At 52.3% G+C, this 27,481-nt stretch overlaps 7 protein-coding genes across 7 annotated transcripts; 4 read left to right on the top strand and 3 right to left on the bottom strand.

Annotated features, from left to right (window-relative positions):
* Positions 1-19: 19 nt before the first annotated feature.
* On the bottom strand, positions 20-4,804 carry N7477_004076 (CORVET complex membrane-binding subunit VPS8; the record flags this gene model as incomplete). The annotated part of the gene is made up of 3 exons (XM_056965739.1): positions 20-3,951; positions 4,002-4,434; positions 4,487-4,804. 3 exons carry the CDS (start codon positions 4,802-4,804, stop codon positions 20-22), a joined length of 4,683 nt encoding a protein of 1,560 aa, XP_056825692.1.
* A 1,462-nt stretch (positions 4,805-6,266) lies between these two features.
* On the top strand, positions 6,267-7,317 carry N7477_004075 (uncharacterized protein; the record flags this gene model as incomplete). The annotated part of the gene is made up of 2 exons (XM_056965738.1): positions 6,267-6,903; positions 6,956-7,317. The coding sequence occupies 2 exons, from the start codon at positions 6,267-6,269 to the stop codon at positions 7,315-7,317; spliced, it is 999 nt and encodes a 332-aa protein (XP_056825691.1).
* A 174-nt stretch (positions 7,318-7,491) lies between these two features.
* On the bottom strand, positions 7,492-10,761 carry N7477_004074 (DEAD/DEAH box helicase; the record flags this gene model as incomplete). The annotated part of the gene is made up of 9 exons (XM_056965737.1): positions 7,492-7,523; positions 7,584-7,698; positions 7,759-8,179; positions 8,236-8,682; positions 8,739-8,900; positions 8,953-9,124; positions 9,178-9,655; positions 9,707-9,889; positions 9,940-10,761. The coding sequence occupies 9 exons, from the start codon at positions 10,759-10,761 to the stop codon at positions 7,492-7,494; spliced, it is 2,832 nt and encodes a 943-aa protein (XP_056825690.1).
* A 3,003-nt stretch (positions 10,762-13,764) lies between these two features.
* On the top strand, positions 13,765-18,617 carry N7477_004073 (DNA-binding E3 ubiquitin-protein ligase SNT2; the record flags this gene model as incomplete). The annotated part of the gene is made up of 2 exons (XM_056965736.1): positions 13,765-14,308; positions 14,365-18,617. 2 exons carry the CDS (start codon positions 13,765-13,767, stop codon positions 18,615-18,617), a joined length of 4,797 nt encoding a protein of 1,598 aa, XP_056825689.1.
* A 590-nt stretch (positions 18,618-19,207) lies between these two features.
* Positions 19,208-20,526, top strand: N7477_004072 (NAD(P)H-quinone oxidoreductase; the record flags this gene model as incomplete). The annotated part of the gene is made up of 4 exons (XM_056965735.1): positions 19,208-19,232; positions 19,402-19,668; positions 19,756-19,847; positions 19,903-20,526. 4 exons carry the CDS (start codon positions 19,208-19,210, stop codon positions 20,524-20,526), a joined length of 1,008 nt encoding a protein of 335 aa, XP_056825688.1.
* Positions 20,527-21,937: 1,411 nt separating this feature from the next.
* Positions 21,938-25,061, top strand: pdeB (3',5'-cyclic-nucleotide phosphodiesterase PDE2; the record flags this gene model as incomplete). Its single annotated transcript, XM_056965734.1, has 2 exons — positions 21,938-22,788; positions 22,847-25,061. The coding sequence occupies 2 exons, from the start codon at positions 21,938-21,940 to the stop codon at positions 25,059-25,061; spliced, it is 3,066 nt and encodes a 1,021-aa protein (XP_056825687.1).
* A 716-nt stretch (positions 25,062-25,777) lies between these two features.
* On the bottom strand, positions 25,778-26,594 carry N7477_004070 (uncharacterized protein; the record flags this gene model as incomplete). Its single annotated transcript, XM_056965733.1, has 3 exons — positions 25,778-25,920; positions 26,077-26,222; positions 26,413-26,594. The coding sequence occupies 3 exons, from the start codon at positions 26,592-26,594 to the stop codon at positions 25,778-25,780; spliced, it is 471 nt and encodes a 156-aa protein (XP_056825686.1).
* Between the last annotated feature and the right edge of the window lie 887 nt (positions 26,595-27,481).

Genomic DNA, 27,481 nt, shown 5'->3' with positions numbered 1-27,481 from the left:
GGACAGAATAACTCGACCCCTACCCATTCTTTATCTCGGCGAAGGAATGCGAATGCGAATCCAAATCCGTGGGTCGCTTATGGGTACTGGCATCTAGAACGCACTGCCGGTGGTACAGATGTCGGCACGAGAAAACTACCACCGGCTCAAGGGGAAGATCGCCGGTCGACCCGGTCTCGACCCCTTCCTCCAAGGCATGGTGTTGCGGATTGTCCATCAGGGGCAGCTGGCCCGCGTCTACAGCTGCCGCTTTACCCTTGCCCCGCTCGGCCGGATTATATCCCTCTTCGAGTCGCTTGGCGATACGGCGGTGGTGTTGGTCGCGTTGTCGCTTTTCCCATGCGGTCCAGTGTGATGAGCCCACATTGATGCCCCAGGTTCGTCGTCGGCAGATCTCGCACACTTGGCCACGAGGTCGCCAGCCTTGTTGCCGGAGTCGGGTGACCTCGTCCACGTGCACGAAGAGGTCGCGGTCGAGCATGCCGTTAGCCAGGGCCAGGAGGGATTTCTCATAGGAATACGCGGAGAAGATAGATGCCAAGACGGCTCGCAGCTCAAGGAGGGATGGTGACCAGGTAGCAGCCCGCGTGAGAAACGCGCGGAGAATGCGGAGGAAGGACATGTCGGTGCGTTCACTGCTGGATGAAGTACCACCTTTGACGGTGCTGGCAAGTAATGTCGTGAAGGCCTGCTGGATGAGGGCGCGGAATGATGTAGTCAACCGTCCAGTGTCCCCTCGTGGGGATGCTGGCTGATGCGTCTCCGAGACCTTGGACTGTTGATCCAAGAGTGCAAACACGTTGCTAGCAATGCGCACCACTGCCTCGATAAGGTCAAGCCAGAGATTTTCGTCGAATGTGAGGGCCTGCTCAAGGGGCGACACGCCACGCTGTCCATTCAGGCTCGGTCGACTCGGCTTCGCAGTCTTAGACTGAACCTGGCAGAGCCAGGTTCCGACCCCGGCATACTTATTCAGGGAATCAAGCAGATCATCAATCGCTTCCACTGTAGTCGCCGTGTCTGGAGTCTGGTTGGCGCTTTGCAGTATGCCAATCAGGCCCGACTCCAGCGTGCTCAGGTGTGCAATGAGACGGTCCATAGCTGCTCGCACTTGGCCCTGTCGAGCAAGGAGAATCACGGCGGCATCAATGACCCCACTCTCCTCAATGGCCGGAAGAAGCTCCTCAAGATGAATGTCGCCAACTCGTAAGCCTTCAACAAAGTCTGCCACATGTTGGGGGTTGTATTTGCAAAGAAGCTGCACGTAGCGTTCGATCATTGAGTTCTCGACAGACGGAGGCTTTTCACCACTTGGGCCAGCGGGTTCCACCAAGACTCGAAGATACTGGTATTGTCTGTAGGTGTCGTGTTCCAGCACTTGTAAAAATGTAGAATGGACTTCAGGAGCTAGGATCTGCATTGTCTGAGCAGTCCGCATCACGTCAATATCAGCAATCTCTCTGGCATGCTTTTGAACCACATCCACGACATCTTTCCTCTGCTTCTTGCCTAGCCCGGATCCCGAGCGGAGACAGTCATGTATGGAGGTGAAAATGGCCTCTTTGTCATTTGGATCTTCGAGATATGTCATGATCCATTGCGGATATTGCTTTTCAGAGCGATAGATGGACTTCAAAATCCGGAAAAAGCGAGCTGCCTGAAACAACGGCACCATGCTCTGGATATCCGGTGGATGGTAGAAAGACAGCAAGTACTCAGCACTCAATTCGCAGTCGTCGGCCATGCTCTCGTCCGGGTATTGACACAGGCGGGTCAGGACCTGATGCAGAGTTGTGCCTGAAAGAAGAATGTACTGGGGGTATTTGGGGAGATTGCGTGCAACAAACATGTCCAGGTAAATGGTATCAGCAGGAGTGAAAGAAGACGCATCCATGACTTGGAGCAAAATGCTGATCAGGTACTGTCGATTGATCGACGCTCCTGGAGAAGGGCTTTCTTCGGAGTCGGGCTCGTTGAGGAAGCTGTCCTCGAAAGCTTCGTTGAGCATGCTCATGAAGCTGGACGCATCAAACTTGAGCAGAGCCCGGAGTTGTGAGAATGATTTGGTCTCACTAGAGCCGTCGACAGGCTCTAGATTGCCCGAGAAAAGATATTGATACAGAGATAGCTTGGCCCGTGATGCCTCGGTTTCATCCATCTCATCCCCAGTGGGGTAGATACGTCCAGTGAGCACGAAGGACAGGTAAGCGAAACTTTTCATCGCGTTAGTGTGCTTTGTCACTTCGAGAGCATAGTCTCCATTGACCAGAGGCTCGGTCTGAGTGGGGATCATCTGCAGGAGTTCCTCCAGTGGCCCAATGTAGTCTGCTAGACAACGGTTCCACACATAAATGTACGCATCGAACAGGTTATGTTGTTTGCATAGGGTTGTGACTTGGTCAATATCCATCGTCGTAGTGTTTAGCAGACAGATAATTTCCTCCAGACGGCCAGGCGAGTGGGTTTTGATGAAATGATTGATCAGAGCTTTGACAGCAATCGGGGGAAGTGAGCGAATGGTTCCATCAATGATACGCGGTTCAAGGACCTCGAGGAAAATTCCTGCGGATCCCTGCTCCTCATACCAAGTGAACACTTCTTCCCACAGAAACTCGACATCGTCCATATAGATGCAAGCGGCGATGGAAACTTCAGCGAGTTCCTCAAGCTGTTCGTTCTGTACGCGCCCGTTGTGTGCTTCATCATTACGCCCAAAAGCATACTTGAGAGACGCAGAGATCATCTCAAGGAGCTTTTCTTGGACAATTGGTTGTCTCAAAGCATCCTCTTCGGGAAGGCCAACTGTGAGCTTCTCTGCGGCTCCCGTATAGTAAGATGTCGCCAATCGAATAGCTCCAATAAAATCACCCGCTTCCATGAGAGCAAGGAGTCGGTCAGCCCAGTTGGAGAGGTTACCGACCTGGGCTTCATTGTAGCCAAGCAAGAAAAGCCGGCCTTTATAGGCCCGGAAGCTCATGTAAAACGCATCAGCCACGACGCCATGCATCGACGTATCTTCTTCATCAAGTTGCTCGACAAGATTATGGAGTTGGGATGAGAAAAGGTCGGTATGATAGATGTGGCGGTGGGCAAGATCGATGGACTCTGTGACATGCATAGTGTAATCCTCAAGGATCAGCAGTCGCTGGGTGATCGTAAACACTGCTAGCACAGATCGACTGAGCCATTGAACGGCGACGATAGCCTCCTCGGCCTTCCATCTACTTCGCGCTCTGAAAACAAGGCTAGGCCGCCGATCGCGGTCCAATGGCTCGTCAGTCTCCGCTTCTGTCACGTCCAGCACAGTCAAAACATTGGACCAGCAATAGACGAGCTTGGTGTTCGACGTCTGGCTATCTTTGCCCTTCAGCCGAATGGCGGGGAACCAGGCTAGAGCTCCAGTCATGGCACTGTGCGCCGGGACTTCCTTGGGCCGCGGCGCTTTGTGTTGGGTTTGCGCGACCGGAGTTGTGGACACTATCACTAAAAGGTAAGGTGTCAACATGGCAACAAGACCTAATGAGTCGTACGGTTGCTCAACGTTGCCAAGAGGTAGAGGGGAGAAAGCTAAGACAGAGCTAGGTTTTCGCCGGCGCTCTTCCGGCGCAGTTGCTGGATATCGGCCCAGGATTCGAGTCGTCTTGATGGTTCGACCCAATGATCCCGTGCCTCGTGTTGCCAAATGGGAAAATGCCATTCCTCTGGTATCAGCTGAAACGATTGCAGTGCGCCGGGTGCCAAGGAAGCCGATATGAATGACCGCGGATCCCGCGATATGCCCATCGGATGTTCGAGTATCAACTTGATTTGCTGGAAGTGGGGTTATATGGAGAAAGGGTCGTGCTGATCGAGAGATTTCCCATGTGTAAATATCACCCGTTTCATGTCCTCCGGCCACAGTGGAGTGATCTGCAGACAGTGCTAGAGCTGTGATGGGTCCGCATTCAACAGCTGGCAGATTGTCAGTATGAATCCAGTCTCCGAGGAAATGACGAACGTACCTTTCGTACCAGTCCCGATGATAGTCTTCAAGCTCTGCTGATAATCAAATACCAGAATAATTCCTTTCGAGGTACCGATCACAATGGACGTAGAAACCGCCAGGCATGTGGGCCGCCCAAAGTTGCGCTTCCCAATCTCTGAAAAGGCTTGCCCAGTTATTTTTCGCAGCTTTGTCCATCGTACGACATCCCATGGGCTCTGAGTCGGTTCGTTGTCCGATTCTGGTGTCGGCGAAAGCTGGCTCGTAAAGGATGATTGCCGGGAATGGAGATGGGCAAGGAATGGCGAGCCCTGCCTAGAGGGGCTAAGAGTCGATGAGGATAGCCGGGATTGGAAGCGGAGGTCAAAGGGACGGTGTGCTGGACTGGGGCTGACTCGTGGAGAGCTTCGCAATGCTAGCGCACTGCTGCTTTGGGAGGACAGAACAGATCCCTATTGACAATTAGAAAGCTACCAGTGGCTGAGCGCGCAGGGCATCACTGACATGTAAAGACGGGGTATCATCAGGGGTCGAGGCTGTTTCGTCTACACTTCCCGAAGTGGCGTTGAACTGCGCGTGTTGCGCCGGAGGAGTCTGGGGGAGTTCGGGGCCTGCGGGTGCGACAGTCTTTTCGGAGGCCTGATCTTGTACCTCCACATTGTCTCCTGAGTCCAATTCCTGGTCGACGAACTCCTGCGAGGAGGGCTGACCCTCAAGGGCGAGGGTCTCATGGTCAGCCTGTTGGGGAAAGTCGTCTTCATTGCCCAGATCAAGCTCATCCTCTCGTTCCCTGCCCTCACTGCCCTCGGCCATCGAGCTCATGAGCGAGGTGTCCGAATGATCATTGCTGGAGCCGGATCAGGGAGATAAAGCTTCCTAGTCGGTCAGATAGAAGATGAGATGCAGCTCGTGGTTTCTCTTCCTCGGAAGTGATGCGGGATCAGGACGGAGGCCCATTCAAGCTCGGACATGAACTACGTGAAATGCGCGCTGCCTGGGGCGGAGCCTCGTCTTGGAGCGGGGATTCACCGCCCGGCTCAGTCCACGTTCCATGATAACCGATTTTTTTCCTGGTATTCTTTATTGTGTTGAATCGTGCCTTATATTCCAGTCGTATAGTCGGGTCTTATACTTTGTATTTTGGTTCGAAAGAAGCAGGAACGGGGGACGTGTAGATGTTCCTGGCGGTATATCCATTAGCCGGGTTCCCATCATCGGAGACACGTTTATACCCCAAGTGCTTGGCCTCAATGAAGTGACATTAATCGCGCCTAGAGAATTTATGCCTGATGATTTCATGAATAATTTGGCATCTTGATTGCATTTTCATGCACTTGAGCGTCACCTCTTTGCTATCCGAATAGGAAAGAATTTTGGGATTATCGCTGGGGTTATGTTTACAGCCCGCAAGATATACATAGCTTTCAAGTTCAGGAAGAAGATCCCGAATGTTCGATATTAAGCTCCAAATGTAAGTGATAGTGCTCGAGAGAGCATTGCATATAACCTATCATGTCTTCTGAGCACGTACAATCTTTGACTCTGGCAATCAACACTTCCCGAAGTCTTCAGACAGAGGAACGCCTTATGCATGTCCACGACTTGCCATTGTCAGCAAGCCCACGGGTGCTTTCTGGGCATTTGAATGGTAAGTCAGCTTTTGGCAATAGATTATCTTTGAAGTCATGCGACTCCACGAGAGGCACTACTGTCCAAATAGTCACACACTTGCTCGATTCGAGCATATAACCCGGTTGTCAACAAATCTCCGTACCAAGCCATCTCCGACCGTGCATCAAGCATCCGTCATTGGCGGGACCTGGCCTGAACGCGACCACGAAGCACCCGCAGCTGTACCACTTACGCGGTGGATACAAAGTCCCAGCCCCCTTTAGATACTGGAGGTCTTCTTGCTGTTCCTGACCTAGCGCAGGGTTGCTGTTACATCAAGTCACAGGGGTGCGCTCATGCTGGACGGTGTCCCGGTGCCCTATCATTATGACCGAAGCAGCCATGAGGCCGTGATCTTCGTCATCCGGATCTCGCTGTATGTTTTTCTTGGTGGCTAGGGATCGACAACATGCGGAATGCTGGGGACCTGGTCACTTCCTACGGGCGGCATGACTGCCCGCGAACTTATATAGTCATGATACCTGCCGTGTGCTAGAACAGTGATCACGGTCCTTCTTTGAATGACATTTGATGACAGTGAAAGAGTCCGCTTTCCTTTCCTGGCTGCTTCAAGACCGCTCTCTACTGTCCCTTTTTCTGTAACACGGATACGATGAGTTCTATTCGAAACGGACTGAGCCGAGCTCTGCTCGGTGCACTCTTGCTTTGCCGACATGTACGGGGTATTCCAGGAGACTCGAGGCTGCTATCAAGAGCATCCGCATCCTTGAATATGTCCGCTTCGGCGTCCAAGACAGCTATCGCTGCTGCGACTACCTGCAACGGCCGCCCAGAGTATTGTACGCGCTCATTTTCAAATATCACGTTCATGGGATCGCACGACTCCCCGTTTGTCGGAGAACTCCCCCAACAGAACCAGAACATCGACATCCAGGCCCAGCTGGACATGGGAATCAGGTTCCTTCAGGCCCAGACGCACCATGCAATTCTAGACACCAACGTCCTGGAATTGTGTCATACATCTTGCTGGCTCGAGGATGCAGGAACCCTCGAGGCATTCCTTGTAACAGTCAAAACCTGGCTGGATGAGAATCCAAACGAAGTGGTGACCCTGCTTCTAACCAATGGGGACTCGGTCGCTATTACCGAGTTTCGAGACACGTTCACCAGCAGTGGCATCGATTCCTATGCATTTGTCCCATCTTCGAGTCCTGATACCCTTGCTATCGGCAGCTGGCCCACTCTTGGTGATATGATCTCCAGCGGGAAAAGACTGGTAGTCTTCTTAGGTGAGTTTCCGTCACTGCAAACGAGCATCATGCTAACCATAATCCCGCACAGACTACGGTGCCGACACCAGTAAAGTTGATTACATCCTCAACGAGTTCGATTACTACTTTGAGACGCCTTACGACGTGACCAACTCTTCTTTTCCAGACTGCAGCATCAATCGTCCCAGTGGCGCATCTGCATCAGGCCGCATGTACATTGTCAACCACTTCTTGGACCTGGATATTCTAGGGGTCCTAGTCCCTGACCGTGAGCATGCGGCTATCACAAACGCTGAGACTGGAGAAGGAAGTCTTGGGGCACAAGCAGTTGAATGCGAGGCTCTATATGGCCGTGCTCCGAACGCAATGCTGGCTGATTTTGTGGACATGGGTAATGTTATTGCGTCACAGAATGCACTAAATGGGTTCTAGACCATTTACTAGGATTAGATACGGATAACTTTGATGAATGATTGCGGAATTGACAAAATGAATTCCCATTTTGACACCTGTGATATCTATGCAAGACAACGCTCTTCAATGCATGGCTTAGATGTTAGTCGTTTTTGTCAAAGGTTGCTTAACTCCAAGCCTTCAATTGTGATTTCATTCATCCAATTCAACCTGAAGCTCGCGATCTTGATATGATTCAGCATTAGCGAGTTTCAACACGATGATGAGACTTGTGGAACACATACCCCATATCTTATTCGCAGAGGCAATGATAGTCTCCGCCTTTGTCAACAACTTCGCAGCATATTTCTCTGCTTCCCCAGGATAAAGCTGACTTTTTTGGGCCTTGCGAGGATTGACCTAGCCATTGACGACATGTCAGCACCATCATTCATGACTCGTTATATAGAGATTCCGTACCATCATGAGCACAGGCACCAGTTCCTTGGGATCGGCCTCAGCCAGAGCGCGTAGATTTTTAAACCCATTATCACGAAGCAATCGAGCCGTCCAGCTCTTGACAAAAGTAACTTGCGCCATTTCAAGAAGATCTGCTCGGGCCCCCGACTCAAGTCGATCGCGCATGTGGTCCAACACGGCTGCTAGCATGCCCCATTTCATGCGTTGACAGAACTTGACAATTCCAGCTGCGAATCCGTGGCATTGCTGTGCTAGTGTCTGGACTGTGCCTCGAGGGATCTTGTAACGCTGGGCAATGGTCGAAAGGGGGACCTCATTGCTTAGATCGCGCAGCTGAAAAGCTGTGTATGCTCGTCGGTAGATGCGGGCTTGTTTAATTTGTTCCGGGGTTGTTTCTTTCAAGGAAGCTCCAGATTGGACCCTGTTCAGCGTCTACTTAGCTTGATTTCGTCATCGATATGGGGCTGAAATACCTACATCGTGTTGACAAATCCTGGCTGGACGCCGACAAATTGTAGCGCTCGGAGACCGCTGTCGTCCATATGGTCCAATTGATTGCGAAAGATCTGCCAATCAATTGGCGTGCTCATGGCTACCTGCAGAGGGGTAAACATGTAGAAAATGTGCATATCACCGTCCATGACGAATGCTTGTAATGCTCGCTTGAGCTCTTCATGAACGAATAGACCATCTTCGGGAGAAAACGCCGAAGCCACAACAGCTTGTCCGATGAGCGTTGCTTCGTAGGACTCATCATCTCTAAAAAGCAAGAGCTGTTCGTTAATAAGCTCCTGCAAGGCCGATTGCATGATGCGGTAGGCAATCTTTTTATCGAGCGTCCGATACAGAAGTGTACACCGGACATACTCTTTGATCGCCTCGTTTCCAGATACCAAACCTGTCGCTACGGCTTCCAGTAGTGCCCTTGAGGGTGTTACTTGACACAAACAGCAATTTTTTTTTAGTCGATCATCACGTACCTTTTCAGACCTCTCTTCTCGGGAGCCAAGCAGCTCTCAATTGCTGGCATGTCAGCATCCAACAAGTTGCACACGGCTTCCATGTCAGCTTTGACGCAAATGAGGTAGGTCTCACCAGCCTCGTCTTTGCCTTTGCGTCCTGCCCGTCCACACATTTGACGTCTGCTTCAATTAGTGGGGAATAAATCAGATCCGCTGAACCATGATTTCTTACAGCATTGCCGGGCCGACTAGATCTCGACCCATTCGAGCACCATTAACAATTACTCGCCTAGCGGGGAGATTCACCCCAGCAGCGAGGCTACAAGTGGCCACAAGCACTCTTAGCACACCCTGATCATAAGCTTGTGCAATCAACTCGCGCTCTTCTGTTGTCATCCCGGCATCTTAAAGACAGTTAGCAGCGAAATCATAGCAACACAAGGTGATCAATACTCACGGTGGAAACCTGCGCCTTTGATGACAGTCTTCTGTAAGACTGGGTCTAAACCGCACGCGAGACTCCGCAGCTCAGCAATGAGATCAACACGCTTGTTCATTTCATCCGACCCTACCAACGGCAGAGGCATAGCTTCGCTGATAGTCGCAGCATGTATTTGACATGCTCCTCGACTACCGCAGAATACTAAAGCGCCAAAGCCTGCTGCTGCCGTTTCAACAGCCAATGCTACCATGGAATTGGTCGCAGAATTACTGAGCTCCTGGAAAGATGAAGGCTCGATGATTCGATCAGGAGGTATCGTGTCATGTAAGGAGGAAGATGCGGCGGTCAGTTTGGAAGCCATTTGGAATAACTGTCTCGATGTCGCCGCTGGGTAGATCGCGTTCTCGTAGACTAAGTATTCATCAATGGGAACCGGCCGATAAGTTGAGATATAGAACTTGGCATTCATCCACTGAGCCAGCATTTCCGTGTTCTAGCGCCTTGTTAGTCTTGGACCATATGCAAGTCATATAAATAGACGCACGGAAAGCGTAGCACTCATACCCACAATCTGAATGTCCTGCTGCAGCAAGAGCAGTTTGGTGACCATCAGCTCCAGGAGGTATCCTCGGTGCTCATCATCAAGCATATGTAATTCATCGAGCACTACGACACCCAGATCTCCAATGCTGCAGTCCTCAATTGCACTATTTATCAAAGAGTTTGCCTGAGTGTCATGAATCAGAATTGTGCGTAAAGCACCAAGTTTGGACTCACCTTCTCTATTGTACAAATGGCGACGTCGGTGTCAGCCCAGGTGGCCGTTGATCGGCTTCCACCGAAGAATCCAGTAACTCGGATATTTTTCTGTAGTCGTCTCCATGGCTTACGTGAAAATTGTGATTCGCGGTCATAATCACCATCTTCTTCCTCGGGAACGTTCTTCTCGACGTCTTGCACAACGCGACGCATCCATTTCAATTTCTCTTGGACAAGAGCAACATAGGGCAAGACAAGTATAGCCTTACGGGTAGGATTCTCGATGATCCGCTTGAGCAGTAAGACGTCGGCCACTAATGATTTACCCCCGCCGGTGGGGGCTGTGTAGACCAAGTGCCGCTCGCCCGATAGTAGACCGCGAGCCAACAAGCAAGATGCCTGCCAAGCATAGATCGTGTGAACACCCAAGGCACCAAAGTTGGCGGTCAGTGAGGCGGGCAGACCATACTTTGGATTGGTGAGCGAGAACAGAGGATTCTGGCTGGACCCGAGGGCGACTGACAAGCTCCTTCGTTGTCCAACATGGGGGGCTAATGCTCCCGGACCAGGACGAATCTGACTGGCCGTAAAACGATTAGCGGGAGGGGCCAACGAGGCTCGAGCAAATTCCAAAGGCGATTCCAAGATTTCTTCGGTCTCCTTTAGCCCCCGCAGGTTGAGAGACCTGAGGGATTCAACAGGCTGCTCGCTTGATGGTCGTTTGTGTCCGGCCACTGGAACAACCTGGTAAGTCTGCCGGCGGGCGACATCCGTGGACGTCTCAAACCCGCGAGAATGAAATTTTTGGCCCGATTTCACCGTTCCCGGATTACCGGCCATCATTTTCAAGAGGTCGTCAACATTCATTCATCACTGTTGTCTCGAAAGCAACGCGTTTGACGACGGGATAAAGGCCTCAGGCATTAATATTAAGTAATCGGTTCCTGGATCGGTGCCACGCAGTGGACAAGAGTGCCTTGTCTTGCACGCGGTGATCGATGAGACTACTATTAACCAGTGATCCGTGAGGAGTCCCCTTGCACGCGAGCATGAATATGATGCATGGTTGTACGTGCGGACGTCAGTCCCTCGCTGCGCTACCCCAAGTCATTTCGAGTCATCCCGTGGATGATCCCTCTACGTAGTAGTCCAAGGAACCCTAGAGCAATAAAGGCTCTGCTCGAAGCCTAAATACCTGCATGGTCGGGATTCAGGTTGCTGCGGACTGCTGCCTTTATCTAGCCAGGCTTCCTCAATTTGGGTTGATCGCGCTGTAATCTGAGCCCCGGTCGCGTCGGTGGGCACGGGTCATGAAATGTCCGTAAATGGGAGGTCGGTGGCAATTACCATCGATAGAGCTACGCATAGCTTACAGTAACGAATCCAAAATCAGAGCGAGCGGGTGTAGAGCCAATCTTGTAACATGCAGATCATCAACCGAGAATTCGCCGTACCGCTCTCGTGGAATGCAGGTATACGGCGTTGAACCCCAGAGCTGTATATTTCCCCTTTCCCGGGCCCATTGCCGACTTGATCCCTATAAGGCATCAGCCCACCCGAGCAACTGAGCAACGTGGACCAGCCATATTACAGGTCTTTGCTCATGTCGTGTGCGCAATTATCCAACCGGATTTGCAGACTGATAGACAGGTACTCTTTCCCGGAGGTCTGATCACCCTAGATCACAAGATGGCGTCTCCTTTCAATTCCAAGCGAATGCGGAAAGACTCGAGAGGTACAAAGGGTATGCATCAGCTGCATGTCTTTTTCCTAGGTACCTTTGAAAATTGATGCCGAGTCCACACGTTCTGGAGCTTTGGCCAAGGTGGCGACACGCAACAGCCGCCGGGAGCAAATCATTCTCGGCCAGGTTCTCGGCGGCTCTGATCGTCATTGGACCGAGTGAGCGGTAGAAGTTGAAATGACTCAGGAAAATTATTGTCCTAGATGATTTGGAGCCTGAGTCCAGGGTTCTTTTTCGATAGTGACTAACATTTCTTCCCTTGCTTCCATGTTCGATCTTTTCTTTTCTTAGTTGGGTTGACCCTAAGGTCTCCAAGCTTTCTCCGACTGGCACAATGAGCACAATGAATATGATTCAATAGCGCCGACCTGGCTAGAAACATCCTGGGGATTGCCCCAAATTATGGGTTAATCAGGTTCCGGTGTGCACTTGCCTCCTCGTGCGATAGGACCCATGGATATCACCGTGAATCAACCAGTACCGCGTACATTTCCAGCTAAATTATATCGACAAGCCTAGCACCGGAACGTGCTTCTGGCCAGGCGTCCGATTAAAATAAGCGAGTCGAGAGGCCGGTCTCACTTGTTGGAAAGGATGGTACAAAACAAATCAAAAGGGCCCTAGAGCCCACTACGGGTTTAGGGGAAAAGAGGAAAGGCTATGTGTACCGTCACGTATTTTTTTTTCCTTCCGCAGGGATCGTGGATGGAGTTAAAATGCTTGTGGGGTCCGGCTGCTTAGTGCCCTTTCCCACGCTACCTTTACCACAACCTGACGCCGATATCAGTTGCCACGAACGGTCTAGCATTCCGGTACGGACGTAGAAATTATACCCGTCTACGATATCCCTGGGCCTGTTTCTTTCGCTTTACGCCTGCGGATCTCAGGACAGGAGAGGCCTCACACAAGATTGTTCCAAACTTTAGGACGCAAAATGATCGAAGAGCCGACATGAAGATGCATCCGGGGCTCCCCCTCCCCCCCTGCTGGGGCCACATCCAACACGCAGCCTCCTACGTGACAGCATTCCTCGTCGTCACTCACCTAGATACTTGTTCCCTGGCCTGTTCCCTAGTCCAGTCCCCTCGTAGGCTTTCACCATGGATTTCCACATGTAGCTCGATCTTGCGCGCCCCCGGTAGATCGACGAGCAAGGGGACGAGCATCCAATAACAGGCAATCGGATCTGGACGACCCATTTGGGCCATTTGCACCTTTTCCCTTGGTTCCAAAGTCAGGATCCGTCATATTAACATATCGGGACTAGGGGCACATTCGGGATCCTCGACGCTTTTTTCTCTCTGTGCTTCTCTCTTCTTTTATAACGTCGTCTACTTTGAACGGCCCGTTTCCTTCTTCCGATTCGGTCTCTTCTCTCCCCCGGCTGCGCGCTTGTTTTGTTTCGCACTATTTCCCCCCATCGCGTCTGTGAACATTCGCCTCCCATTCCACTCTTTCCATCTTTCCATTTCCATTTCTATTTCCATTTCCATCCTCCCGTCTTCCCGTCTTCCAATCTTCCCCATCTCTCTAACTCTCTATCTTTCTTTCCTTCCCCTCCCCCTCCGCCCCCCTCCTCCCTTCTTCTACCAACTTGGGCATATTCTCCGTTTCCACTCCCATTCCTTCATTCTAATCCACAGTAAGTCATGATATTTCCTTCTACGGCTACCGCCGTTGGCGCCTCCCCTATCATTGAAGTTCGGACGGTGTCCACCTTGATATCTTTGCCCTCGTCTACCCTTCACCCCTGCAGTTAGATCTGACACGGGTGTGTCTGGTCCACTCCCGGTGCCATTTCTTCTTGTTCCCACACTTCCTCTTTCTCGTCTTCCCCTTCCCGGTGTTCTTTGCTCCCCCAAACTCACATGCCTTGACCTTTTCCATCTACCCGCTTTTTCGGATTTTCGCCTCCCTCTAGTGGTTCCCACATATCATCCGCACTGTCCACGTACATGTATCGCGCCACGACGTGTTTTGCCCCCGGCTGTGACTGACCAGGCCAACAGCATTCTCGCGAGCTTCTCGCTCTCTTCAAACACGCTCTGCTCATGCCGGCTGGCATATAAATAAGAGTGCATGAATCAGAGTCACACTCGATGACAGCGAGCACCTCGCCGGAGCCTGTGGCCGATTCGGCCGGCTCCTCCGCCGCCCCCTATGGGACGCGATCTAGAGGCCGCAATGCCCCTCGGCCCAACTACGCTGAGGACCGTGACATTGATATGGAACTCGACACCGGCCCCGCAAAAGCTGCCAAGCGCAACAGCGGCCTAGCTCTCAATTCCCTCGTCAACGGATCCAACCCTGAGAGTGAGAAATCATCACCTACGCAATCACGAAAGACTCTGACCAACGGCACCGGCGCTACTCCAGTGCCCAGAGATTCCATTCCTGGTACTTCTTCATTTTCATCTCGGCCAGAAGAAGTGAATGGATCTGGCCCCCTAAGGAAACGGAAGGCTACTACCAGCAATCCCGCAGGCCCGAACACTGGGAGTGTTGCAAAGAAGCTCTTCACATCCGCACCGGGAGATTCCGAAGGGGGCCATTTCACTAATATGGTCCACTTTGAATCCTCGGAGCCATTTCTCAAGGATGGTAAAATCACAGCTGATGATGGCACCACATTCGCTGTGAATGGTTGGTTTTGATTTTCTCACAGTCGTGATTGAAAAAGACTAACACTAATTATCCAGATCATGTCTACTTAATTTGCGAGCCTCCTGGTGAGCCGTATTACCTGGCTCGAATCATGGAGCTTTTACCATCAAAGACGAAAGATTCTGGTGTCATCGAAGCGTTACGTGTCAATTGGTACTACCGCCCACGCGACATTCAGCGCCATAGCGCAGACACGCGCTATCTTTATGCATCGATGCACTCAGACACATGTCCGCTATCTTCATTACGAGGCAAATGCCAAATTCGACATGTCACCGAGATCACTGACTTAAATAGCTATAAGAAATCTCGCGACAGTTTCTGGTACGACAAGATGTTTGATCGCTATATTCATCGCCTATACGACGTCATTCCCACCAAGGATGTCGTGAACGTCCCTCCAAATGTCAAGCGAGTTCTTGATGACCGCTGGAAGTTCATTCTGGTAGAGATCGGGAAAGGCAAGGAATTGACCGGTGCTGTCAAGACATGCAAGCGATGTCACCTGTTCGCTGCTAATTCCGAGTCTGTGGATTGTGCCGTGTGCCATTCTACCTATCACATGCATTGTGTCCGGCCCGTGTTGACGAAGAAGCCCGCCCGAGGATTCGCCTGGGCCTGCGCTGCTTGCAGCCGTGCGCAAGAACGCAAACTCGAGGCACGCAACACGCATCTGATTGGAGAAGCCCGAGGAGATGGTGAGGACGAGGTCATCGAGGAGGAAGAAGACGATCATCATGTCAACGGAGTCGCCAATGGAACTTCGGCCAGCACCCCGGCAGGAGTGGAAGAATCGATGCCACTTCCAGAAACGGTAGAGCAGATGGCACAGGTGAGGATGTGGCCTTACCGCTATCTGGGCATGCACTGCAGAGTAGAGGATGCTCTCGACTATGACGACCGGATTTATCCTCGTGCAAGCTCTCGACTCGGACCCCGGCATCAAGCGATTGTTCCTGCTTGGCCAGGTCGGCCAGTGGAATATGTGAAGTCTCTTGATGCTAAAAAGAAGATTGCAAAGGCGACAGGTGGTCCGAAGACCGTTGGGAAACCCTCTGCGGCTGCGCTCGAGGCCGCCAAACTCGAAAAAGCCAACCGGCCAAAATGGGTTCAGGATGAGCCACCAGGCTACATACAGCGCGGCGAGGATGAGCCAGTCACAATGCCCAACGGCAAACAGGCACGCACGGCCGAGCTGCTATTCAAAATGCCAACATCAGAGCAGATCTCCGCTAGAGGTGAAGATGACTCTCCGGGATCTCACTTGAGCGATCAGGACCGGGTCAGATTCATCGACGACTATATGCGCCAGGCGAAAGCACTCGCACCCGATGTTGGAGTCGAGAAGTATTGCACTAATTTCCTGGACAAGGCCCTTCAACTCCTATACTCTGAGAACTTTAACGTCCAGACCGCCCTCGCCAAATTGAAGAAGGTCAACAAGTACAAGGACCTCAAGGAGCCCCATCTTCGACCGGAAGAAGTTAAGCTCTTCGAACAGGGCGTTGCCAAGCATGGCTCGGAGTGGCGCCTCATCATGAAGCATGTGAAAACCGTTCATATCTACCAGATTGTACGATTCTATTACATGTGGAAGAAGACTCCTCGTGGCCGACAGGTCTGGGGAAGCTACGAAGGAAGGCGAGGGAAGAAGGAGATTCGACGGCAGAGCGTTACTTCTTCAAAGCTGCTCGACGACGTGGCTGATGATCACGATGATTCTGCCTTTGATAACGAGAAGGCAGCCACCCAGAAGCGTGGTTTTCAGTGCAAATTTTGCGAAACCCGCCACTCGCGACAATGGCGACGGGCTCCTCTAGTTCCACCGGGCACCACAGTCCCCTCCGATCCTTCTGCAAAAAAAGACAAGGGCACTTTGCTCACAGTCGCTCTCTGTCTCCGCTGTGCATTGCTGTGGCGCAAGTATGCCATCCAGTATGAGGACGTGGATGAGGTTGGGAAGCGAATCGCGGCCACTGGCAACAAATCTTGGAGACGTCGCATTGATGAGGAAATGCTGGCGCAGCTGATACTAGCTACCGAAACACCCTTCACAATCAACAGCACCACGGCTGCGACCGCAACCGCGATGGGAATCTCTGTCGACAGCAACCCCCAACTGCAGCACGAAAGCAAGTCAGACAAGAAGAAGATTCGTTCTGACAACCCTAGCACTGTAACTTCTACGGCCACTTCAGTGGAGCCCGTGCCGGTAAAGAAGAAGCCAGGTATTGAGAAGAGCGATGCGCCTCCAATCATCCCTGATCCGCCTAGGGCCAAGATCCTTCCGTGCGCGGTTTGCAACAGAGTTGACCCCACTGGTGAAGAGCACCTCTCTTGCAGAGATTGCCGCCTTACGGTTCACCGCAATTGCTATGGGGTGAAGGGATCGCGGCCCGGCAACAAGTGGCTATGTGATATGTGCTCTAATGACCGCAGTCCTTCCATCTCTACGACTTATGAATGTGTTTTATGCCCTGTGACATGGACCGAACACGAACTCATGGAGACGCCCAAGAATAACAGCCGGAAAAAGTCAGACCGAGAGAAAGAAAAGGAAAGGTTGGAGAAAGAGATGGTTTCTGAGGCGATCAAGCTTTATCGTCAGCGCCAGGAAGCTGTCGGCAAACCTGTTGGTCCCCGAGAGCCGTTGAAGCGCACCGCTGGCAACAATTGGGCCCACGTTCTGTGCTCATTATGGACACCCGAGATCAGGTATGGAGATGCCGATGAACTGGAGCCTGCTGAGGGGTTCGGATCCATCCCCAAGGAAAGGTGGCGCGAGACTTGCAAGATTTGCAAAACCAACAAGGGCGCATCTGTCTCCTGCAGCTCGCCTGGATGTAACGCGTACTTCCACATCGGCTGTGCATTCCAGGCACATTACCGATTTGGGCTTGATGTTACGCCGGTGAAGAACTCTCGGAGAGACAGTCTACAGACTATTCGCCTGGGTGAGGAAATCGGGACTGCGACGCCGGTGATTTACTGCCCCAGCCACAGCGTGTCAAATCTTCATGAAATCGGCGAGCCGGTTGGTCAAAATGGTCTCAATGCTTTACAACTGTTCGCGCAAACGTACAAGCAGGCCGACCTTACGCTGACCGGGACTTCACGAAAGGCAGCCTACGTCCAACAATCAGTCACTGCTCCACAGTCCCAAGGCCATGTAACTGCGAGCGGCCCTCGACGGGCTTCAACAAGCAACGGGGTGCTCGTCAAAGATATCCCAAAGCCCCAGCCAGTTTTAACCGAAATTGGATTGGATGCGATGGACATCGATACGGAACCTCCAGCAGCCGCGCGACCCGTCTCTGCCGTGACACACCGGAAATGCGTAAGGTGTGCATCCGATTACAGCCCTAGATGGTGGCCCAGCGGACGTCGGGCGCCTTTAGTTAACGGAGGGGGACTCAACTCCGCTAGCCCGTCGTTCCACTCGCGCTACCCTTCACAAAACTCATTCGGGCAGATGAATGGGGACGCAGGAGAGTATGAATGCCACAAGTGCCACATCAAGAACCCACCTGCCGATCCTGTGCCCGACCCCCGACCTTCACCTTATACTGCTCAACGGCCCATGCCGGCCAATCCACCACCGCTTATGCCAGGACATCCTTTTGCATCGCATTCACACCCTGCTCCGGTTGGAGTGCCGCTTGGGCGACCAATGCCTCCTGTTCACTCTCATTCGCACGGTCCTATGCCTCCAGCTTACCCTGGAAGCTACGAGCAGCGGCCCACGCCTGATGTCATGCGCAACGGGATGTCGCCGCCTGTATACGCCGCAGCACCTCCCCCGCCTCATCGCGTTAGCAGTTATCCGCCGCCCCATCCCGGAATGTCGCCATCACCATACCCGAACGCAGGTCCTCCGCCCCCAACCCAGGGATATCCGACTCACCAGAGCCCTTATGGCCCGATGACTGCTCGGTCGCCGCATCTCTCTCAACCTCCACCCCGACCGTATGCAGCTTCCGCGTCTCCACCAATTGTATCAGCGACAGTCAACCGGTCCCCGCAAACCTCACTTAGTGCTTTGAACGGCGGCCCTCCCCCGCGGATGTACGCTGTTGACCGTGGAATGGGAGCACCATCACATTCGCCCCCGGCGGCCCAGGCGCGCCTTGACCCGCGTGGACTCACTGATCCCGCTCCTCCCACTCGGCCAGAGGACACACCACCTCTCCTGGGAGGGCCTTCCAGCGCCAATCGACACGGCGTGAACGGCACTAGCGCAACTTCCGGCGCGAGCGCGAGTCCCTCTCTAAAGAATCTTCTTTCTTAATAATTTTTCCATTACGTGCCAGACCTTGTTCTGAGCTCTTCGGATTGTATGATAGCTGTTTTTGATCCTCTTGTCTGCATATGCGTGGTACCTTGCGAGACAAAAGCGCTGGGGGTCTATTTTATTGGCACTTGCCCAGTGCCCGTACCCATCTGTTTCTTCGTTTCTTTTGTTTCATTTTCTTGGCGTCTTCGATTACGGCAGACCAAAAACCATGGAGTGTTGGGGTCGTCCATGGAAACGGGCATGGATTGCATGGAGTAGGGCGGTTGACTTCTGACGATTACCATATTCCCTTTTGTGCAGGATCAGAAGAATTGGATTGCATTTGCTATAATCAACTATACCGAACTTGTGCACTTGAAAACTTTTGAGGTTACGTCGTAGATCAAGGCAACTGCTTGTGCCGGCTAACCGTCACACGCGGGATCCTCTTCTCTACATCATTTGTCAGCGCACCTTGTCCACTCGACTTCTGACGATTTCCATCCACCACAGGCAGGATATATAACCGATTCCAGCTTGCAACTCCTAAATTTTCATTTTCAACCACTGAGCTTCGCAGCTTTTTTCTGAATCTTCTGACCATCATGAGCTCCACGATGCGCGCCATCGGTAAGTTGACCGCGACCCCGCCATCCCCGCCATTCCCGCAATCTACATTGCGTGCAGCTGGAATACAAGCACAGCTCACGAAGAGCTTGAAACCCCGCTGGAATCTATGCCTGACAATTGGCAAAGCCAATCAAGAATATACCAGATCATGACACTTACATTTTCATAGCTGTCAAGGGCGGCAAAGGTCCCGCCACGTCCCTCTTCGTCGACCAGATCGCCAAGCCCAGTGCCGCTGCCGGCCAAGCCATCGTGAAAATCCACGCGTTCGGTCTCAACCGCATGGACTTGCTGCAGCGCGAGGGTCAGTACCCGCTTCCGCCGCAGGCACCCGAGACCCTGGGCGTCGAGTTCTCCGGCGTGGTGGAGAGCGTGGGCACTGGATCGAAGGATGATTTCAAGGTCGGAGACGAAGTGTTTGGCCTTGCTTATGGTGGTATGTTTCGACACTTCGCTTCTTGCTCTTTCCATCTTTACGGAGTATGCTATCCTGGAGGTTTTTCTTGAACTGATGATGCAATAGGTGCTTACGCGGAGTACATTGCCGTCTCGACCAAGATGCTTGTCCACAAGCCTAAGGAGCTCTCGTGGGAGCAGGCTGCCGGCGTGCCAGAGGTTTGTTCCTTATCTACATTTTTCCCGGTCGGTGGCGTGTACTCATATTCGATAGACCTGGATCACTGCCTCGCAGGCCCTCTTCCTGATCGGCGATTTCCAAGCCGGACAGTCCGTCCTGTTCCACGCCGGCGCGTCATCTGTCTCGATCTCAGGCATCCAGCTCGCCAAAGCCGAAGGAGCCAGAGCGATTTATGCCACTGCCGGATCGCAGGAGAAGATTGATTTCCTCGTGAAGGAGCTCGGTGTGACCGCCGCCTTCAACTACAAGACTCAAGACTGGGCCGCCGAGATTCAGAAGGCGACGGGCGGCGCCGGCGTCAACCTAACTGTTGACTTCATCGGCGCGCCCTACTTCCAGGGCAACCTGGATGTTGCCGCGAAGGATGGTCGCGTGGTGTTGTTGGGACTGATGGGTGGAGTCAAGTTGCCCGAGGGCGTGAACATCGCCCCTCTGCTCTTCAAGCGGGTTCGGGTCGAAGGTAGCACACTGCGTAGCCGGGATGAAGAATACCAGGCCAAGCTTCGAGATACGCTGGTCTCGCACGCGCTGCCCAAGTTCTGTGATGGGACGTTCAAGGTGTTCGTGGAGAAGGTGTTCCCCTTTGAGCAGGTTATGGAGGCGCACCAGTTGTTGGAAAGCAACACGACCAAGGGTAAGATTATCTGCACTGTCTAGAGCTTCGCCAACTCAAGAGGGATCACCGACCGGGGGTGAGCATGGCTGTGCATGGCTGTGCATGGATGTGCATGGGTGTACAGGTATATGAGTAATGTACAAGGGTTCTCTGGGTACATAGCCTGGGAATGAGACGCAAATTGATTCCTCACATTCTTCGCCTGGCCTGGGACTGTGATTGGCTAGTCCTTCGTACGTGATTCGGCCGCAGAACCACGGAGGATGCGCGCATCAGGCACCGTGGAAAGCGGGGAACGACTAAGGGTTAGACCTAGACTGAGACTGAGACTGAGACTGAGAGACCCTAGGATCCTCGCTCGTTAGAGATCCAAGGTCGGGGAGGTAGAAAGCGCGGGTGAGTGATGAGATCATGCAACCCGGAATGGATTCCCCTAGAATCTCGCCCTTCGTCATTTCCCGCGGACTCCCCGGAGCCTCGAACGGGATCCTGCAGCCGGCAGCCAATGATCAGGGCGATTTCGGCGGGCTTAAGTAAGGTGGGCCTTCTAGAAAAACTGTGCGCTCAAATGAGAGGCGTCATGGGTCCACCGGGATCGAGGCTCTAGACGAAGGAGATCATGGTGGACAGGAAGTATAGGGCTATGGAAAATTGACGGAGGAAAAGAGGAGTCCTTTATGATCATAGGCCGAGTGAGTAGGGTTGGGTAGAAGGAAAGTGGCCGAGTCGAGTCCAGTCGAGGATCATCCCGTCCCGCCCCCCTCAAGGGCTTCCAGAAGCAGGACAGAAGCCCCTTCCCCGTGTCCCCCCTCCCCTCCACTTGTTTTCTCTTTCTTCTCGATATCTCAGATCTCGATCCACTATGTCGCCCTATTCACTTTTCCTTTGTATTAAAAATATCATTCTTCCTCCCTTAGGTAAAAACACCCTTCCTACCAGTCATCGTCCAAAGGGAAAAAGGAACAAGGAAAAGGAAGGGAAAAAAAAAAGGAAGGCCCCCTTCCCGTTCCCCCTCACGTGCCGTCATCTGTGGCGTCCAACGTCCAGCACCGACAACCAGCGCGCATTCTCCAACTGCGATCCTGTTGGGTTTGTCTTGGATCTCCCCAGTCTGCTTCGCGACGCCTGAATCGCCACATCACAACTGCATTGTTCACGCGTGAACTCTAGTCCTTCCTTCCCTCCCCTTGCCCTTCGCCGCTCGTTTCTCTGAACCGACTCTCTCGACCTGCCTTGGAATCCTCGCGACGTGGTTGAATTCGCTCTCCTCGCGCATAGACCTCTCCTCTCTCCCATCCAGTATCCGCGCGCTCTCGGTTCAAGGTCATTTGGACCATATGCACATCAGGTCAGGTCGGACCGCCTCGCTTCACTCATATCTCGGTAATTCTCGGTGGCCCTGTGATCACGGTGCTGTGGATCGGTGAAATCCCCCTCCCCCTCTGTGACATTATGGTGGACCGCGTGGAATGCTCGGGCGTCTACATTGATGACCGAGTTCGGTCGGAGAGATGGGTGCGCAGAACCTCCATCGACGCTACCTCAACCGAATCCTCTATCCGCTCCCTCGCCCTACCCGAAGAGCCGGAGGCGCTGCAGACCGATGTCGATCTCCTGTTGGGCGTGTGTAAGAAGATCTATCTGTGCCAGAGTGGAGCCTCCTTCGCCATGAAACTCGCCGAGCTAAGCGATCGGGCCGGTAGCGACTGTACCCCGATCTTCGCCTTCTTCGGTATCGATTTCAGTAGCGACGACCTCAGTGTCGCCCGGCGCAAGGCTAGCCGAGCCTCGTGGATGACCGACGGCGGCCCTCCATCACCCGGTTCCATTCAGCGCACCTTTACCTTTTCCTCCCATTCGGACGAAGCGCCCGGATTATCACTCCTCTCGGGCGTCTCAAACGATATCCAAGTTCAAGGTGGCCCGAAGCTCGTTATTCCGATCGCCATTCTGCGCGCCGCTGGCTCGGATGCGCCTGAGCCGACAAGCGAGCCGCAGAGTAAGCACCCGATCACTCTAGAACACAAGCAGATTGCGCGGTGTCTCGATGCCGGTGCAATCGATGTCCTGATGGCGCCCCTGGATCGCTCTCGAATTCAGGGTCTTGTGGTACATGCTTACCGGTATCATCGGTCCGCCCAGAGGGAGATGTCGCGATTCTTGGCACACAAGAAGAACCGTAAACTCTCCTGGGTGGGCGTTCACGATGAACAGCCGTATGCCTATCTGAGAGAGGCAATGGTCTCAAAACTCATGAAAGGAATATGCAACCCAGAGGAGATTGTTGATGAGTTTCAAGAACGGTATGTCTCATCGTCCCGTCCAGAAGTGGACTCCATTTACTCATCTGTTCACTTTTAGGGAAATCCATGTGGAACCGCACCGGGAAGCTTTCGTTAAAACACAAGTTGGAAGTTGGAGTTTCTGTGCTCACGATTTCTCCGAGGATGAGCTAGTATTCGCAGCCTGCGAGATCATCCAGCACGCTTTCAACTTGCCCGGATTAGAACACTGGCGATTGACGCCCGGTGAACTGCAGACCTTCTTACTTGCCTGTCGCGCCGCTTACAATAATTTCGTCCTCTACCACAACTTCCGTCATGCGATTGATGTCTTGCAGTCAGTATTTTGCTTCCTACTTCGCATCGGCGCTCTCCCTCCTTACGAACCCTCTGGTCAAATCTCTACGCCAAAGGCTTCTATAGCTTCTCTTATCTCTCCTTTTGACGCCCTCACTTTACTGATTTCCGCGATTGGCCACGACGTGGGCCACCCGGGAGTCAACAATTTCTTCCTCATCAAGCTCAATGCCCCCTTAGCGCAACTGTACAACGACAACTCTGTTCTCGAGGCATTCCATTGTGCAGCCTTTTCTCAGATCCTTCGCCGTCACTGGCCTTCAGCCTTCAAAGACAATCAACTCCGCAAGCTCCTGATTAGCTCCATTCTGGCTACTGACATGGGCGTTCACCAGAAGTTCATGCAACGGATGGGATCTCTGCAGGAGAGGTACCATGATAGCCAGAAGTGCGTCGAGGACTGGAAGCCCCAGGATGTTGAACTGTACAAGACCCTCCTTTGTGGGTTATTGATCAAGTGTGCCGATATCAGCAACGTGGCACGGCCTTGGGCGATCGCCGAGAAGTGGACTCGAATCCTACAGGAGGAATTTGCCAACCAAGGTGAGATGGAGAAAGAGGTAGGAATGGAGACTGCGCTCTTTGGCGGGCCGCCTGAGCTGGGCAACATCTACAAGCTGGCCACCGGCCAAATTGGATTCATGTCCATTTTCGCGCTTCCGCTATTTGAGGGTGTTACCGATCTCCTCCCCCAATTGCAGTTTACTGTCGATCACATGCGCCGTAATCAAGCGCAATGGCAGGAGCACGCCAATAATGAGCTACGGACACAGGGACTAGCGGTTGAGGAGCGGGCGGAAAGCGCGATTTCTCCTCGCTCGCAAAGTCCTCAGGGCAAAGCGGACGACGAAGAGAGCACCCCAAAGGCCTCTTTGAAGCCTACAGACAGCACACAATACCCTCCTTCACCAGATTCTGAGACCAGCAGAGCCTCGCCCGATGGAGCCTATAATGAGAATAACATCGAGCCAGTCGTGTCACCTGATACTCCTGGTCCGCAAATCGAGATTACTGGCACGCCTCTGGCTCCGGACGTGCCGTCAAGAAAATCCTCGAGTGCCGTGCCCGGCGCCATGCCGGACTTTTCATACTTTTCCATCCCCGGCGGTCCACAACCTGGCCGAGGATCTGTTGGAACACAATATCATACCCCTCTGACCGATTCGGCCCACTCTCTAGAGGATCCGGCCGCCCTTGCCGCTGCTCATTATGCCAACTCCGCTAATGCCAATTCGTCCAATACTAACTCGGCCAGTGCTGGCACTGCCGTCAATTCCATGACTGCCGCCGAGCACGAATCCATCCCTGAGCCTATCCCGGAGCGACCAAGCAGCTCCCGTCAAGGCCCATCTGGCTCTCATCGTCATCACGCACATCACAGCTCCTCTGTTCGCACCTCTGCCCCGTCAGGATCGAACCGCAACAGCTGCACCCGAACCCATAGTATCAGCGCACACAGCAACAACATGACACCCATCTCACCCGCGACCAATGCCACAAGCTTCTTAGCCGTGGATAGCGGGGATGAGAAGCGGGTGTCAGACGATAGTGCACCTCAGAGCGAGATTGGCGACAATAGCACACGCCCGAGCACATCACATGCTTCTAATGCCGACCGGGATAGCACCTACAGCCGTGGTATTCATAGCTCCGGCGTAGATGCAGCCCAATCACAACCCGAGAATGGTCACCACAAAGACTTCCTCCGGGCCGGGTTTAATGGCACTCGGAGCCCAACTCAGTCCACCACTACCGGCGAGAGCATCAAGAATGATGACACGCAGGACAGCCACCAACACGGGAACGGGGTGGTCTGCACAGGCTCACAAAGCGGCGGAGTCGCCTACGACTTGCCTTCTGGAAGCGTCGCCCTCACCACCAATCCGAGGTGCATGGCGAAAGCTGATTCCTTGCTTTCTCTTCCTAGCTGGTGTTGATAACTCTCCCGGCTGTATATTACGTGATTATGGTTAACGGTGCATTGATGAGCGCTGAGGGTGTCGGTGGCACGATTATGACTTGGCTCGAACGATTCCTTCCCAATTTTCCTACATCTACAAAATTTGGCTCTGTCCGATCTATGGTCCAAATGACGTTGACGAACGGAGCCTTGCTGTCTTGGGCGTATACTTCTGCTCGAAAACTATGTGTGCTCGCCCTCCGTGGGACCCAGTCTAGACGACCGGCGGGCGTATCTCGTTTTCTGAGTCCGTACTACTGCATTGCGCTATTGTGATGATCATGGACATGCTTGACGTTCCTTGCTTTACGTTTCTTTTCTTTTTCTGGTATTTCTTTTTATTGGAGGTTGCATTTGAACTTATGGGTCGGTCATCTTAGATTCGGTTTTTTTGGGGGGGGGGTGGCGTCGTATATTTTTTTTTATATTTCCTTTGGGATTGTGGTCTGGTGAGATGGTCGCTTTTTTTCATTCTCTCCAAATATAAATATTTGCATTTCTTTTTGTCACGATCGGTTCTTGTAGTCTGATCAATCTAGATGCTTAGGTATTGGCTGTAAGAGAGTTGGGTTTCTCCGACATTTCAAGGAATACGTAGTTCTCTAGAGCTACATATTTTCGTCACACGAGTAAATACCTCAATTTCCAAAGGGCTGATGATGATTTTGTTTCTAGTCTATTTACTGACACTCTTCACAATTCTTCTTCCCTCCCCCTAATCTCCTGCTTGTTCTTATCCACCTCTTCCTTGTTTTTTCTCAACGCTCGGTCCGTATGGCCCAAATCCCTCTCGGGAGCAATGACATTTCTCACCAGCGACTTAAGTACCTTGACCTCTGTAATTCCAGGAAAGTGTAAGTGTGAGTTCCCAATTACCAAAAGTACCCAAGAAACATGGAAACAAAGGCGTCCATATCGCAAAAGTGCTACCCACATATATATATATATATGTGTGGAGAGAGAAAGAAAGAGCGCGACAATTCTTAACGTACCAGGGAATCCGCCATCTCTCTTGCGATCCCATAGAATCAGCTCTTGCGTAGTGACCCCGCTCTCACCCCCAGAGGCAGTACCAATACCAGGATCAGAATACCAGATTGTAACCGTAAACACACCCCGGTCTTCGGTACCAGCGCCACTTCCCCGAGGTCCGTGCCAAAAGTGGAGAGAAGTTCCTGCGCGAACTAGAAACCAGTCAGGATGCGTCCGAGTATGTGTTGACAGTTCCCTTGATTAGTGCATGCATATGCAGAAAGGTGTGTTCCGTGTGCATATTAATATCCAATGAAAATGCTCAGATGAGAAGGGGGGGTATAGATCAGACGTACATATGCAGCTCGCAGCATCCACTTGCACTGGGTGCAGAATTGGATTGAGATCCGTGGGAGGGAGACACGCTCTCGCGATGTGAAATCTGTAGGGGGTTTGGGGGTGTGATCTGCTGTGCGACGCTTTGCTCAATTGGTGAGGGTCCGGTCATGGTCTTCCCCGTTGAAGTTGGTTCGGTCATGATGTTGATCTTGGTATCTTGAAAAGAGGGAGCCTCGCGTTTTACTGTACTCTGCAATAAAGCCGGTATCTAAATGTGAGGAGTGATAAGGGTGTGCTTGATCGGGGAGTTTGATGCCGGGAATCGTGCCTGAGGGGAACATTGGAGTGGGTTGGCACTGGATGATGTCAGCGGGGGTGATTTCCTGATTCGGTCTTTTTTGTGCTGCACGTAGCTGGGGACTAATCTGATATGGAATGACACAAAATATTTGCCGAGTGTCTCTAGACGTAAAGTCTAGCATGGCTTTACTACTTAACTCTCCTTGGGTAGAATAGCTCACCCAGAGGCTCAGACCTTTTGAACGCTCACCACGTGACAGCTCTTTGGTGTGAACGACTATAACCTACGTGCAGATTATGCAAGGCATACATATTATTTGCCCGTGTTCCCGGAGGTCATGTAGACCTAGTTAGACAAGCACTTGGTCACTTGAAATGTTGTTCAACCCCATTGACCAGAGGTCCCTTGGTAGGTGACTAAAAAATCAATCTCCCGTACCTTGGCTGGGTGGTAGCAAAAAAGAAAAAAAAAGAATGACTCAATGTTCACATGGTTCCAGAGGGGGTCGAACCCTCGACTTTGGCGTTATTAGCACCACACTCTAACCAACTGAGTTATGGAACCGGTAACCAACTGGGTTATGAACCCATTTGGTATATAAATTTTTTGCTTTTGTGGATTAAGGAGGATTTTGCTGAGATAGGGCGGATATCGTGATGTCTTAGGCAGAATATTGATCCCGACTCCCCAACCACATTGTCCATTTCATTACATCGCTCAAGGACTGCGCGTCACGAATAAGCAACCCTCCTCAATTAAAATCTTAATTGTTTCGTATCTTTGGA

Source organism: Penicillium maclennaniae, assembly GCF_028827695.1.
Source record: "Penicillium maclennaniae strain IBT 15551 chromosome Unknown utg000003l:1.0-5670915.0:1.0-5674809.0, whole genome shotgun sequence".
Classification (NCBI taxonomy): Eukaryota; Fungi; Ascomycota; class Eurotiomycetes; order Eurotiales; family Aspergillaceae; genus Penicillium; species Penicillium maclennaniae.
This window is presented reverse-complemented; position numbering and strand designations above follow the sequence as displayed.